The sequence below is a fragment of the Schistosoma mansoni genome (genome assembly GCF_000237925.1).
Source record: "Schistosoma mansoni, WGS project CABG00000000 data, supercontig 0132, strain Puerto Rico, whole genome shotgun sequence".
NCBI lineage: Eukaryota > Metazoa > Platyhelminthes > Trematoda > Strigeidida > Schistosomatidae > Schistosoma > Schistosoma mansoni.
Window position 1 is genome coordinate 508,031 of NW_017386037.1, and position 14,883 is coordinate 522,913.

General features: G+C 38.2%; 1 protein-coding gene across 1 annotated transcript in view; it reads left to right on the forward strand.

Moving 5' to 3' along the window:
* Positions 1-3,579: 3,579 nt before the first annotated feature.
* Positions 3,580-14,883, forward strand: part of Smp_204600 (unnamed protein product) — a gene marked incomplete at both ends in the record, with an annotated part of 17,296 nt that continues 5,992 nt past the window's right edge. Inside the window, 5 exons of the mRNA XM_018789864.1 lie at positions 3,580-3,668; positions 6,881-6,974; positions 8,998-9,105; positions 10,739-10,815; positions 12,754-12,864. Of these exons, the coding sequence (XP_018646421.1) occupies positions 3,580-3,668; positions 6,881-6,974; positions 8,998-9,105; positions 10,739-10,815; positions 12,754-12,864 (479 nt within the window). The remainder of the gene's footprint in view (positions 3,669-6,880; positions 6,975-8,997; positions 9,106-10,738; positions 10,816-12,753; positions 12,865-14,883) is intronic.

Sequence of the window (14,883 nt, forward strand, 5' to 3'; positions counted from 1 at the left end):
TTAGATATGTTTATTAAAGTATATTCTTCTTAATTGAATAGCAATTCATAATCAGAGAGCATGTAGTGCCGTACTTCGTTAATCGTTTACCTTGATAACCTTTATAATACCAATCTTAACAGTGAGTATAATCAGAAGGCAAAGAGAAGCAGCAACTACAGTTTATTGTCAAACAACTGAGGTCAGAAAGCTACCAGCACCTGAGCGAATATCAACGAGCGAGCGAGCAGCTAGCGAGTAGCAAGCAATTACATAGGCAATTTATAGTCAAATTGAATATGGGCACAGTAAAACAAAACAAAAGCCAATAATAGGATTTGAGTGCATACATATATGGGGAGAAGGATGAATCATCGAATGATATTTAAGCAATCAACATTTTGGCTAGAGTCTGACATGTTGCTCTAGTGATCATGGCAGAACAAAGATACAAGCGAATGGTTGCTATCCAAATGACAATATCTGTTAAGTAAGTTAATAAAAGGGCCTAACGGAAATTAACCATAATCGAAATTGATTGTAGGATGGTTGCTATAACCATTATTTGACATTCTTTTGAAATCATTTGCTATCATTTGCATACTTCATAGGCAAATGTTTTTTAACTATACTACTTCCAAGTCAAATTTTTACGATAATATTGTGAAAGCTAAGGAGTTGCTTTATAATTTTATCCATTCACTAGTTGTTGTTTTTTTATTCTGTTTATATTGAAATACATGTAAGTTCAAAGTAGACATGTATTATGTTTACAGTTACTTACTTACTTACTCACGCTTGTTACTCCCAATGGAGCATGGGCCACAGACAAGCATTCTCCAACCCACGCTGCCCTCGGCCTTTCTTTCTAGTTCTATCCAATTATTGTTCATTCTTCTTATGTCTTTCTCTATTTCTCGGCGTCATGTGTTCTCTGTTCTTCTTCTTCTTCTCCTTTGACCTTCACGATTCCATGTGGGTGCTTACCTTGTGACGCAGTTGGCTGCTTTCCTCAATGTGTGTCCTATCCACTTCCACCGCCTCTTCCTGATTTCTTCCTCCGCTGAAATCTGGTTTGTTCTCTCCCACAGTAGAATGTTGCAGATAGTATCTGACCAGCGGATCCGAAGTTTTGTGCGTAGACAACTGTTAATAAACACTTGTATCTTCTGGATGTTGGCTTTTGTAGTTCTCCACGTCTCCACCCCATACACTAGAACTGTCTTGACATTTGTATTGAAAATTCTGATCTTGTTGTTGGTTGGCATTTGTTTTGGGTTCCAGATGTCCTTCAGTTGTAAATATGCTGCTGTTGCTTTGCCGATCAGCGCCCTCACATCTGCATCAGATCCACCGTGTTCATCGATGATGCTGTCCAGATATGTAAAGGTTTTCACATTCTCCAAAGCTTTTCCGTCAAGTGTAATTCGATCGGTGCATTCCGTGTTGTAACGGCGAATCTTGCTTTTACAGTTACTTCTCTAGTAATAAAATGTAGCAGAGACGGATAGTGGGTTGCAGAGAAATTCAGAATTCCCTTTTTTTCATTTGGGACTCCTCAACTGGATGTATCTGCCTCACTTGGGTGATGTTCACTCTGGGACTCAAACTCAGTACTATTCACTTTAAGAGCTATCATGTTATACAGTTATCTACTGAGTCACTAGCTTGTGTAATGGGATGAAGTTTTATTAATCTTTGTATTGGTTGTTTGAATCTTCCCTTGGACGTTTAAGACTCCAATTTATTGACTTAATTCAACATTATAGCAATCTGCACACAATGCACATGTACCAATAATAGACTGATCAACTGCAGTCCTAAAAGTCAATGAGAAGATTTAAACAACTAATACACAAACTAATCAAATACAACAGCTTAACTTACTCTGTTCCCAATTTCAAATTAAAAAGTAGCTACAATTTAAATTTGATCCAACTAAAAGAAAAGCAAGTATCTAAGCAATAGGAAACACATTTAATTATTTCCATGAAACTGTCCCATATGAAAGTTGAATTCGTCAGCAATAGTTAGTCTGTAAACATTATTGGCACTTTAAGTTCATTCAATGAAAATCGATAATAATAGTCAGAAATAGTATGGTAATCAAAGATGGATAGTGGCTAGCAGTGGAATCCAGTTAAACGCGTGTTTCGTCTTATTTGGGACTCGTCAGCTGGATGCACTTGCATCTCAGAGTTGATGTTCACTCTGGAACTCCAACCCTGTACCTTTCGCTTCAAATGCCATCGCATTATCCACTCGGCCACTGAGTCCTGATAGCCACTTGCTTGTGTGATGGGGTGAATGTATTTCAGTAGAAGATAGAGAAAATAAGAACGGAAATGGAAAACAATCCGCATGAAAATGCAGGAACAGGGAAATCTGAGACGATTAACTGATATTTGTAAAAGGAACAGTCACATTTGAGACGATGGATATATATTTTCCAAATGAAGTATTTACTGTATGATTCTCAGATTTTGCTAAGACGCTCTGTAATTTTGTGTTCAAATACATTTGATTATACCCGCTGTTGTTTGTGTTCACTACAATATGAATATTAATGTTATCAATATCTCTTAATACTTTAGGCCAATTCTTGGATATGTAAATGTATGCCCAGGAAAAATGAAGACTGAATATCCTGAAGATAGAAATGCTCGTGGAATTTTCCTTCATGAAATAGGTCATGCTCTTGTAAGTTCATCTATTATTTGATTAAAACAAAGAATACTTCTCATTTTATTGAGGTCACAGAACAATTTTATTGAAATATATCTGATATGTTATATTACTTACTTACTCCTGTTAAACCTCGTCGAGAAGCATAGACCACTCACCAGCATTCTCTATCCAACTCTGTCCTAAGCCTTCCTTTCCAGTTTTTTTCCAATTGTTATTCATCCTTTTCATATCTGCTTCTATTTCCCAAAGTAATGTGTTCTTTGACCTTCCTCTTTTCCGCTTCCCTTCAAGATTCCAAGTTAGGGATTGCCTTGTAATGCACATTGGTTGATATGTTATATAGTTTTCATGAAAACAATAGGTATCTTAATGTTAAATTTTTGGTTATGATCTCCTGACTAACTTAAACCAGCAAAAAACAAAGTATGGAATAACTAGTCATTTCGACTAGTGGTGACTACGCTGCTAACTAACTGATAAAATTCGAAAAACACTAAAAGCTAAATGCATATGACATAATTAGAAGAGGTTTTGTGGAGATTTCAGTATTTTCATAGTTGAAATCATCAGTCAATTGAAGGTAGACTACTATGGAAAACCTGGAAGCACTGGACGGCCGTTTCGTCCAATTATGGGACTCCTCAGCTTCCAGGTTTTCCATGGTGGTCTAGCTTCAATTGACTCATGACTCATTCTAATGGTTTAATGAAGATATCTACATGATGACTAAAAAGGCAAATTTTTTTATTTATTTATCAAAAGTTGACGTTAACGTTCGTGATATGTTGGTGTTTGGAGTATGAGTAGTTATGTACTAGCTCATAGATACTATTCTGGTTATTTATGGTTACTATTTAATATCTTTTAAAATTTATTATACTTTAGGGATTTTCATCATCCAGCTTTCCTTTTATGCGTTTTCCAAATGGGACAGCTCGAACTCCCAGGGACGCAACACATAAGCCAATTTACAAAGATCAACATGGTCGTTATCTTCCAAGGTGAGGATTTCATGTTTCTATATATTCAACAAATAGAAACTTAGGATAACTTTAATACAGAAATAGCTTGATTTTATAGAAATGTACTATTTGTCACTGTGTAATGAATGAGAACCGAGGTGAGGACAACCGTTTATGTAATCTGCACAAATTATAAAGTTCCTTGATAAAATACAAAAACCACACTCTGATATTCTATTTGCAAAGTATTCATTGATTGTCTCAGGCTTCATTGTTCCTGGATTTTCACATCAATTGCTTTCTATTTCTGTTCTTCTCTTCTCGATCTTCTCAATCTTCTGCTGCCAGATATTTTATTCCTTACTCATGATATATACTACTTATGTCGATAAAAGTAGACCAATCCACATTTGTTCCCCCTTCTGTTAGGTTGTTCTCGCAATCTTTCCGATCGCCGTACCACTGTCTTCTTTGGTGCTGTTCGTGACTCATGATGTTCTTGAAACCATCACTGCAGTTGACTGGCATTTACACGCTTCTGCTTGTCTTCTCCTCGGATCGTGTAAACCGAGCCACGTCTCTCCGTGATAATGTACAGTCCTTCCCTATTCCACATCAACTTTCCTGACGCCTTTTATGTTACCTTTCCACTCTGTACACTATATCAGGTCCCCACTCTAAGAGGCTTCCACGTTCTTCTCTGCTGTTTCGCTTTCTTTGTATCTGATATTTGTTTCTTTCCCATGTCCTTTACTGCCTCCCTCCTTTCTTTTCTTAATCTTGTTATCGTCCACTTCTATTGTTGCGGTCAGGTCTTATTATGCATTGAAAGTCGTGGCTGTGTACCATACATAAGTAGGAAAGGTGGCTTCCTGGTTGTCCCTTGTATGGAGGCACGATGCTCCAGCAAAAGTAGTGGTAGCTCTTTCTCCCAATTTCCTCCTTACGATGTTAAACCATTCCTTTAATGTGCGGTTGTTTCTTTCTGTAAGCCCGTTCGTCTGAGGGTGATACGGTGTAGTTCGTATCCTCTTGATGCCAAACAGCTTTAGACGGACCTTCAAAACAGGGGCTCTTCAGTATTCTGTGACCCGCTACAATATGCCGGATTAATACTTCGGTCACTGTTTTTGCCCGCTGGTCTGCAATCGGTACGGCATCTGCCTATCGTGTAGCATGTTCCGTCATTACTAGCAGGTATCGGTTGCCGCTATCCGTCTGTGAAAATGGTCCCATCACATCTATCGACCATAGATCGCCGACTGCTGTTACTGAGACTGACTGCAATGGCGGTTGCGTGTATCTATCGCTTTTCATCAGTTAGCACTGCTGCCACGTTAACGCATTTTGGGCCACATCGTCTCCCATGCCTGGCCAGTATGCACTTTGCCGTAGTAAATCCGTCGTTCTTGCGATACCTGTATGCTCTACCTGATGACACTCATGTACCATCGTAGGCCGCTAGTCTTTTGTCATCGTCCTGCCTGACCAAGGCTCCATATGTGTTCACTCTCAATCTTTCATTTTGCCGAAGCAATATTACTATCTCCTTGTCCATTGCTTGTTTGTCAACGTTTGCTCCCTCTTTTATCACTCTGATTACCTCTCGATTTCTGCTGCCGGAAGAGTTCTTGTGGGTCTCTCTCTATACTATTTACTGCGTATGTTATCAATGAAAGCTCGGCTTCCATGTTTGGTCTTGATAGGTAGTCCGTCATTACATTTTCCTTTCCTTGAACATGCCGATACTGAAGTCACACTCCTGTAGATGTATCATCCATCGCGACAACTTCCCACTGGGATATCTTGCTCTTTTTAGCCACTGCAGGGGCTTATGAGCAGTCTTGATGTGAAATCGTCCATCTAAAAGGTACAGTCTCTACTTGTCTACTGCCCACACAATTGCCAAACACTCCTTTTCGATCGTTGAATACTTCTGTTCAGCAGGCGTGAGAACACGACTCGTGTATTACACCACTCTATCAGACTGACTCAAAATGACACCTATACCATGATCACTTGCGTCTGTGGTCACTGTGAACGGTTTCTCGAGTTCATGCAGTCTGAGAGCCATTTGGCGGTCGTCTAAACATTCTACTCCCCACTCACGGTATATACTACTTATGTCGATATAAGTAGCCTACACCACAATTGCATCAAATAAATTACTAAGCTTCATATATAGTAGTATAAAATTTGATCAGTTAAAACGGTTAGTAAACCAATTTTATGCAAATTTCATTGGATATCATTTTGTCAAATTTAGCTGGATCATTGCTAAAAGCATGTTTAGTATGTAAAAAAGTCACTTCACACAAATGGCAATAGACAATATGTCCTATCAACATTGCTTTTAGTATCATTAGGTGACTGAAATTCACCATTGAAACCAAAGAGCAAACTGTTAACTCATATACATAGTGTTATTGTAATGCTGGTTGAAATCCGTGAGTTGATAGCAATCGATGGCTAGAGACCTTGAATGATATGGCTCAAAATCGTTTGCAATGGCGAAGGTGAATCCACTCTTTTCTTTTTCAAAATTTATTTCATTGGATTATACTCCTTCAATAACATCTTCAAACCCTAATCTTTCGCATTAATACTTATACTCTTACTACTTATACCACTATGGGATTCGAATCGGCAACTGCATCTCAGTGCTAACGTGGTATGGCGACTCGAACTGATGTACGTACTTATGAAGTTCTACGTTGTATCTGACTGGCCGACTGAACCGGTTAGATCTATAACTGATGTATCTGGACGTCAAAAGAATCAAAACTCTAAATCCAAAGTTACTCTTTATTTGCACATGATCGCATTACTTGTGTAGGAGCTCTGTACTTATTTACTTACTTTACTCCCGATGGAGCATAGGCCGCTGACCAGCATAATTTCTTCTGGTCAGCGTGTTTTTAGCTAGTTGTTTTCTACGGGATGGGGTCGCTAACCCTATGCCCAACCCTCCTCCTTTACCCGGGCTTGGGACCAGCAGTAGCCCCCGGAAGAGCTACAGACAGAGTTGTAGGAGCTCTGTACCTATCTTTAAAGGTTGGATTCACACATCATAAGTCATGTACACTTAGATGATAGCGATAATGTTTGATGTACAGATCTATTTGAACAATAATTCTCGAAAACTACTGTTGTGTTCACCATCATCATCAGTCTTTCTTTTGAGGAAATTTTTTTTTTAATGTATGTGCTTATAGTGTAAGATTTAGATAATTTAAACATCTTTTTCACAGTAACGACACTATCCGGAAGATTACAAGAACATGGAAAAGTGCAGCAGGATGGTTTAGGAAAGACTTTTACAGTTTCGTTACTCCTAAAATCAAGGTTAGTTAATTCTTTTATAAAATTCATATTATTAAATAATATTTCGGTTCACCCAGTTGTTCAATAAACTATAGTGAAACCATAAGTTAAGAAGAAATTAGTGTTTTATGATTCTTGATATTCATTGGTACACCACATAAATATAAGTCAATGAAATTCTTTACTTACTTACTTACGCCCGGAACATAGGCCGCCGACCAGCATTCTGCAACCCACTCTGTTCTGGGCCATCCTTTCTAGTTCTATTCAACTTTTGTTCATTCTTCTCATGCCTGTCTCCATTTCTCAGCGTCATGTGTTGTTTGGTCTTCCTCTTCTCCTTTGACCTTCACGATTCCATGTGGGTGCTTGCCTTGTGACGCAGTTAGGTGATTTCCTCATTGCATGTGCCCAATCCACTTCCAGTACTTCTTTCTGATTTCTTCCTCTGCTGTAATCTGGTTTGTTCTCTCCCACAGCAGGTTGTTACTGATAGTGTCTGACCGACGGGTCCAAAGTATCTTTCGTAGACAACTGTTAATAAACACCTATATCTTTTAGATGAAGGCTTACGTAGTTCTCCACGTCTCCGCCCCATACAGTAGAATTGTCTTGACATTTGCATTGAAAATTCTGGTCTTAGTGTCGGTTGACAATTGTTTTGAGTTCCAGGTGTTCTTCATTTGTAAGTATGCTGCTGTTGCTTTGCCGATCCTAGCTCTCACATCTGAATCAGATCCACCGTTTTTATTGATGATGCTACCCAGATATGTCCGTCTTCTCCTGCATTTGTTGTTGTGTGTGTGATAGAAGAGTCAGATCATCTGAGAAGTCTAAATCGTCCAACTGCATCTTAGCTGCCCACTGTATCCCGTGCTTCTCTCCAGATGTTGACGCTTGTATAGTGAACTTCGCAAAGTATCAAATAATAGTTCTTTAAGTTGTGTTAAGAACATTTGTTTGATAGAAGAATAACAAATAATTTGTCAGGTATTAAAATAGATAATCTGGTTCATATAAACAAATGCGGGATGATAAAATGACTTCAAATACATCTATAGTTTGTGGACGAGCCAATCAGAAGCGTTTGGGGGATTTCAAGGTCACAGCGCCAATTCCAGTACTTGGTGCTCATGTACGATTTTAGAGAAGACTTAACAATTAAGCGATTACAATAAGTGGGACTACTGAGAAGTTCCTTTATTTGGAATTTCAGTAATCAAATGACTTGTAAACCTTGTGCGGACTACCTTGATGTTGTCTTTCGATGTAACATATTTTGTTCGAATAGGAACCTTTTTCGCTCGATCCAGATTGAGACTAAGGTATATTATAATAATTGCCGCAGATGTTACCAAAATTTCGTCTGTTCAGTGGTATGAGTATTGTAGGGACATATCCATAATGAAAACTTATAAACTTACACAACCGGAGTACACACAAACAATATTGAAGCTATGTGGTGGAGGCTGAGAGAGTTTTCGTGACCTTATCATAGCTCCAGAGACAGACTATTATGGAGCCATATGGATGAGTTCCTCTACGTTATGCATTACGATTTTAGAACCTTTGAACCTCTTTCTAACCTTGACAAGTTTTAGGATCATATAAAAGAAGTGTATCCACTTTAATTCTTTGGTTTTGATTTTTGATGCTGTAGGTTCTAAACTTCATAAATTATTAGTGAAAGTGTTTGAGTCTTTTAGACTAAAGAATGTATCATTATTTCGGTTATGAAGCCAAAGACTGACTCTACTGTATCGAATTATTTAAAAATAGAACAAAAAATTTATTATCAATTTGAGGTTGTGAAGGTCATTAAGTTGTTTTATTTATTGAGATCCGTGGTCTAGAGTTTAGGCGTTCGCGCGCGAGACCGAAGATCGTGGATGAGCACCGCTGAGTCCTAAAATGGGACGAAACAGTTGTCCAGTACTTTCAGGTTTTCAATGGTAGTTTAACAACGATCGATTCACGGTCTTAATTATGGGTTTTTCTTCCTTTGATTAAAAAGAATCAAAATGTATATATGTACAATATTTAGGCGGCTGCAAAAAAACATTTCCGTTGTGCTAACTTAAATGGAGCAGATTTGGAAAATCAACATCAAACTGGAGAAATCGGATCGCATTGGGAGGGAAGATTATATTCAGTAAGCTTACTCAAGTGTTAATATGAATTCTATGCATACTTAAATTGTTTGATGAAGAAAGATCGTTTAAAGATTTGTCTGAAATGAACTGTCAAAATAATGTATTTTGCTATCTCTGAAATTTGGGTTTTTCTATCATTCTGACACAATTGATTACCATGCTTGTGAATTAAGGCAATACGCACAGTATATACACATACGCCAATAAAAAACTGATTAATTGCAGTCCTAAACATCAATGGGAAGATTCAAACTAACAATACCAATTGAATTTAAACTTCACCCCATTCCACAAGCAAGTGACTATCAGGACTCAGTAGCTGAGTGGATATCACGCTGGCGTTTAAAGCGAACGGTATTGTGTTCTAGTCTGAAAGTGAACATCAACTATGAGATGCAGGTACATTCAGCTGACGAGTCCCAAATAGGATAAGACGCGCGTCCTGGATTTCACTGTTAGCCACTATCCATCTTTGAGGTAAGATGGTGGTTGGAGGTGGCCAACAGGAAACCCTGAACGCGGGTTTCGTGCTACTTGGCACTCGTCAACAAGGTGTACCTGTAATTTTGAGGGAACTGATGCTCCCTGGCGGATTCGATCTCGTGTCACTCAGCTTCACAGTCAGAGACGTTACCACTGAGCTATTCGGACAGCGACCGACCTCCTGTAGGACTGAGATGTAATCAAAATTGATTGATAACTGGGTGGCGATCAATGTCATGTGTATCAAGTCCGTCTTAATGCTGATCGAATGCTATCGATCAAATTGCAATGTGGCCACTGGTCTAGGTGGCTCGACAATGCGTGCACTATGTTGAGATAAGATAGTGGTTTGTACATTTATGTGATAATCTCATTGTGATACGCTTTCACTTTAGTTAGTTTCATGAATGTTTCTCTAACTTGGAATCCGGAATGGAAGCGGAAAATTCATGGGGGGCAACACCCAAAGCCTTTGACCTAAAGGTCTAACCCACAAGGCAGTGCAGCATCGTGAGGAGATGCAGTCCGATAGTAGCCGGTGACCAACAATTGGTTCATACGCCATTTGTCCCCTCAGGATACTGGAGCCAGCCGATGTGCACCATTAGTTTGGAATCAAGGTTTTCCAACTCCCCTAGGTGGACGCGCCTTGTCCACCAACCCGGTTAAAGCGCCGGACATTCGGTTTTCGTCCTCTCACTTTCGTGAACAACACCTGTGGCACGAGAAGGCAGCGAGTAGGACTTTCCTGGTAGGGGGTATACACGCGTGTCCATGTGAGAGCATTTGGAGAGTGAGAGCGGACTCTCTATACTTTTGGCCGTACCAGGGCATTTGAGGCTTTAAGCAGTGGATTGAATTCATCATTAATTACTAACGTGAACAAGGAAACATATTTCAATACGGTAATCAGATCTTATTCATCTACAGTGATTTATTATTACTATTATTAATAGTAGTAGGCCACGTACCTAAATTAAGACTTGGATATCTAGCTCATGAAGAAATACTCTTTGTTAATGATAGTTTAGTAAAGGTTAGAACGTAAATATTATTGAGAAGATATAGCATGGAAAACCATATTATTGCTCAGCTATAAGTATGAGTTACTTCATCGTTTATCTAATGCATTATCATCTTGAATTTCAGAATGAAATAATGGCTGGAAGAATACAAGTTGATTACTCTGTATCTCGTGTTACTCTTAGTTTCTTTGAAGATTCAGGGTAAGCAAAGTTAAGCAAAGTAATTGTCTGTTTTTTTAATTATAACTATAGATATAAAAAAGTAACGCCAGTCGTCTTTATGCAGAATCTCTGTAAATAGCATTGATTTTGCTAACAATTTCGAAATCTGGACCATAAAGGACGTAGTTTTAATTGGAAGAAAGCTAGGGGTGGCAAGACCAAAACATTGCACAAATTCATGAAGTCACTGAAAATTGGACTGAGCCATGCTGGTAGGTGCAGACTACCTGGTTAAGATTCGCGAGATGATAGCAATCGATGGTTAGAGACCTTGAATGACATGGCTCAAAATCGTTTGCAATGGCGAAGGTGCATCCACACTTTATGTTCTACCAAATTCTAATCTTCTGAATTCTTCATGTCTCTATCTTTTTTCTCTTTCCAAATTTATTTCACTGGATTATAATCTTTCAATAACATCTTGAAACCCTAATCTTTCTGATTACTGCTTATACTCTTACTACTTCTACCATTATGGGATTTGAATCGACAACTGCATCTCTGTGCTATTGTGGTGTTGCAACTAGAATTGATGTAGATACGTACTAAGTTCTACGTCCTGACTGACTGACTGAGTTTTGATTGCCTCAACAAGCCTGTGTTTGCAGGTATTGAAGGGGCATTATTAGAGGCAGTCTAAAAGGATATCAATAAACACGATTGAGAATATATAGTTGTCAACACTCATCAGTTAAGATATGAAAACTTTTTGATTCCTTTGTTCAAGACTCTGAAATACCAAAAACTTATGCAACGGTATAAACTTCTATCTCGAACCTAACTATTATGCAAAACCAATTTTATTCGAAATTACAAGTCATGAAAACTGCCCGAAAATATTGCCGGAAGTCAGTACCAACTTGTATTATATATATATACTCAGTGAGATCAATGTTACGGATGGCTCGTCTAATCAAACTGAAGGTTTCTGCACTCAGTTTCATGTTTCGTATTAAAACTAAAATACATTAAGTGATTGATTCATGTCAAATGCACAGTAGTATTATATATATTACTTACTTACTTTCGCCTGTTACTCCCAATGTAGCATAGGCCGCCGACAAGCATTCTCCAACCCACTCTGTCCTCGTCCTTCCTTTCTACTTCTTTCCAACTTTCGTTCATTCTTCTCATATCCGTCCCCATTTCTTGTCGTAATGTATTCTTTGGTCTTCATTCTCTTCTCCTTTGACCTTGAGGATTCGAGGTGAGGGCTTGCCTTGTGTGCTGTAGAGGATTAGTTCCTCTACATTTGACTCCAATAAATAAATTATATATCCCGTTAACCGACTATTTAATGCAGGCTAAATCTCTTAATAGAATTATGGGTTTACTCGAGATTATTCAACAGCCTGAATATCAATTATAGAGATAGTTTATTATTGAAGTTTGGTAAAAAATCCGCTATTGTACAGATAGCAAGCACACGGGGAAAATAAGTGTGTGTGTCTATCCATGAGTGTTCAGAAATCCATATATATTTATGAGTGTTAATTGATCTAGGGTTAATTATTGATTATCTTTGCTTACAACCAATGAGAGAATAGATTAAGATCGATATACAGACACATGCGCTCAATCAGACTCACACATAAATTTCCATAGTGGATTAAATGTCTAAATAACAGATAGCACACAAAGAATACAATAGTAGAATGGGCTTGTTACAGTCCTATCCACTTCCAGCGCTTCCTTCCTGATTTCTTCCTCTACTGGATGGAATCTGGTTTGTTCTCTCCCACAGTAGATTGTTGCTGATAAGAGGCAAGGATAGGTAAGAATGATAACACTAACCAGAAAAATTATCATTACCTAGTAGTTTATATTAATTATATCACCCTCTAGTGTATATCTCGTACTAATTCATTAATGATGCGGAATTCGAGTTCATAAATTTTTTTTAATGTAATTTTCAAGTTGGTACAATGTTAACTACAAGAAAGCGATGAAATGGTTCTATGGTAGAAATTTAGGTTGTAACTTTGTCATGAAAAGTTGCTTTGAGTATGCTGAAATTCAAAGACACCAGTAAGTTAATTGTCATTTAAATTATAATTTTATTCTTTGTTCAATAAATTAATAGTTGAAAGCATGAGTCAATTGAAGCTAGACCACCAAGGAAAACCTGGAAGCAGTGTACGGCTGTTTCATCCTGTTGTGTGACTCCTCATTTGGTGAACGGTTGTTCAACTTCGTGGAGTGGTTGAAGTTCGACATTAACATCGTCGGATGCCGGCTAATTGGTCTATCGGTTGAGTGCTCTAGCGCGAGACTGGTAGGTTCTTGGTTCGAATCTCGCGAGGTGGAATGGTGGATGCGCACTGCTGAGGAGTCCCATAATAGGACGAGTTGGCCGTCCAGTGCTTCCAGGTTTTCCTCGGTAATCTAGCCTCAGTTGACTCATGCCTTCAACTATAAAAATACTAAATCTCCACAAAACTCCTTCTGATAATAAATTTATGTCTAATCGACAAAATATATGTGATATTTAAAGCAATTAGTCCCTTTGACAAATTTCGATGGTGTAAGAAGAAGAGGAGTAGATTATCAGAACTATGTGATGATAAATTTACTTAGTATTGTTTGTTTGGATCTTTTCATTGATGTTTTCGGACTGCAACTGGTCAGTCTCTAATTGGTATATATGCATACAGTGCGTATTGCCTCGTTATAGCCTGAATTAACAAGCATGGTAAGCAAAGATGGATAGTGGCTAACAGTGGAATCCAGTTTGACGCTCGTTTCGTCCTATTTGGCACTCGTCACCTGGATGTACCTGCATCTCAGAGTTGATGTTCACTTTGGGACTCGAACCCAGTTCTTTTCGCTTCAAACGCCATCGTATTATCCACTCAGCTACTGAGTCCTGATAGCCACTTATATTAGTGCAATATATTTCGAACAATCTGATCGCACATATACTTGTCAAGAACATTTATATATAAAAATAAAAGGTCAACTAGACTAGAAATGGGGGGTAAAAGGTGACATGAATAATAATAAAAATAATGTGAAAACAGTTTGAAACCTGATCACTCTGTGTAATAAGCTTATATTACCAGGGTAGCTCCAAAGTCAGAACAAACTGTTTTTGAATACACGTAGGGGGTTTGAATTTTCGTATGGTAAAGACTTCAATAAACCTTAGTAAACGCCTGGTATTGTTTGTTTGAATCTTCCCATCGATTTTGTTAGGACTGCAACTGGTCAGTTTCTAGTTGGCATATGTGCATACTGTGCGTATTGCCTCGATATACCTTAATTCACAAGCATGGTTAGCAGAGATGGGTAGTTGCTAGCAGTGGAATCCAGGACGCGCGTTTCGTCCTATCTGGCACTCGTCAGCTGGATGTACCTGCATCCCAGAGTTGAGTTCACTCTGGACTCGAACTCAATTGAATTTTAAATGCTCACGTAACATCTGGTCATATTTTATCGAAAATAGTATCTAACATGTTTGAATTTGTTGGACAGAACTCGATATACATTTCCATGGTGATACCACGTTAAAAGCACCAGTTCTCGTCAGATCACCGCAGTTAAGCAACTTCAATGTGTTGTCTTTCTTCATATTGATTAGTTTCGCTATTATTTTGTCTTGTTTGGTATTCATCTTGTTAGTATCATTTCTCTTAGTGTGATATGTCAACTTAAGCGGACTGAGTTGACTATGACTGAATGTTTGGTAGGACTGTTTCAATGATTTATCTCTCTCTCTCTCTCTGATTAATTCGTTTATTGTTTCATTAAAACCGTTTCAATGTGTTTTTAATTCCAGTGCAAGTGCTGGTCCAACATCTAATAGGCAAGAGAAATTGAGTGTAGATGAAAAGTGAGTTGTTATTATTATAATGATTTCTGATTTGTACTATTTTGTGCATATGTGTTTGTATTTAAATATGCCTCCTCAATGATAACGATTTGAATACTACTGTTCAATGTATGTTGTACGGACTACTTATTTATCAAGTATTTTAGGCAATAGCTCTATGAAAAACCCTGATTTCGACTTAACGTCGGACTTTGGACTTAATTTTATCGGCGGGT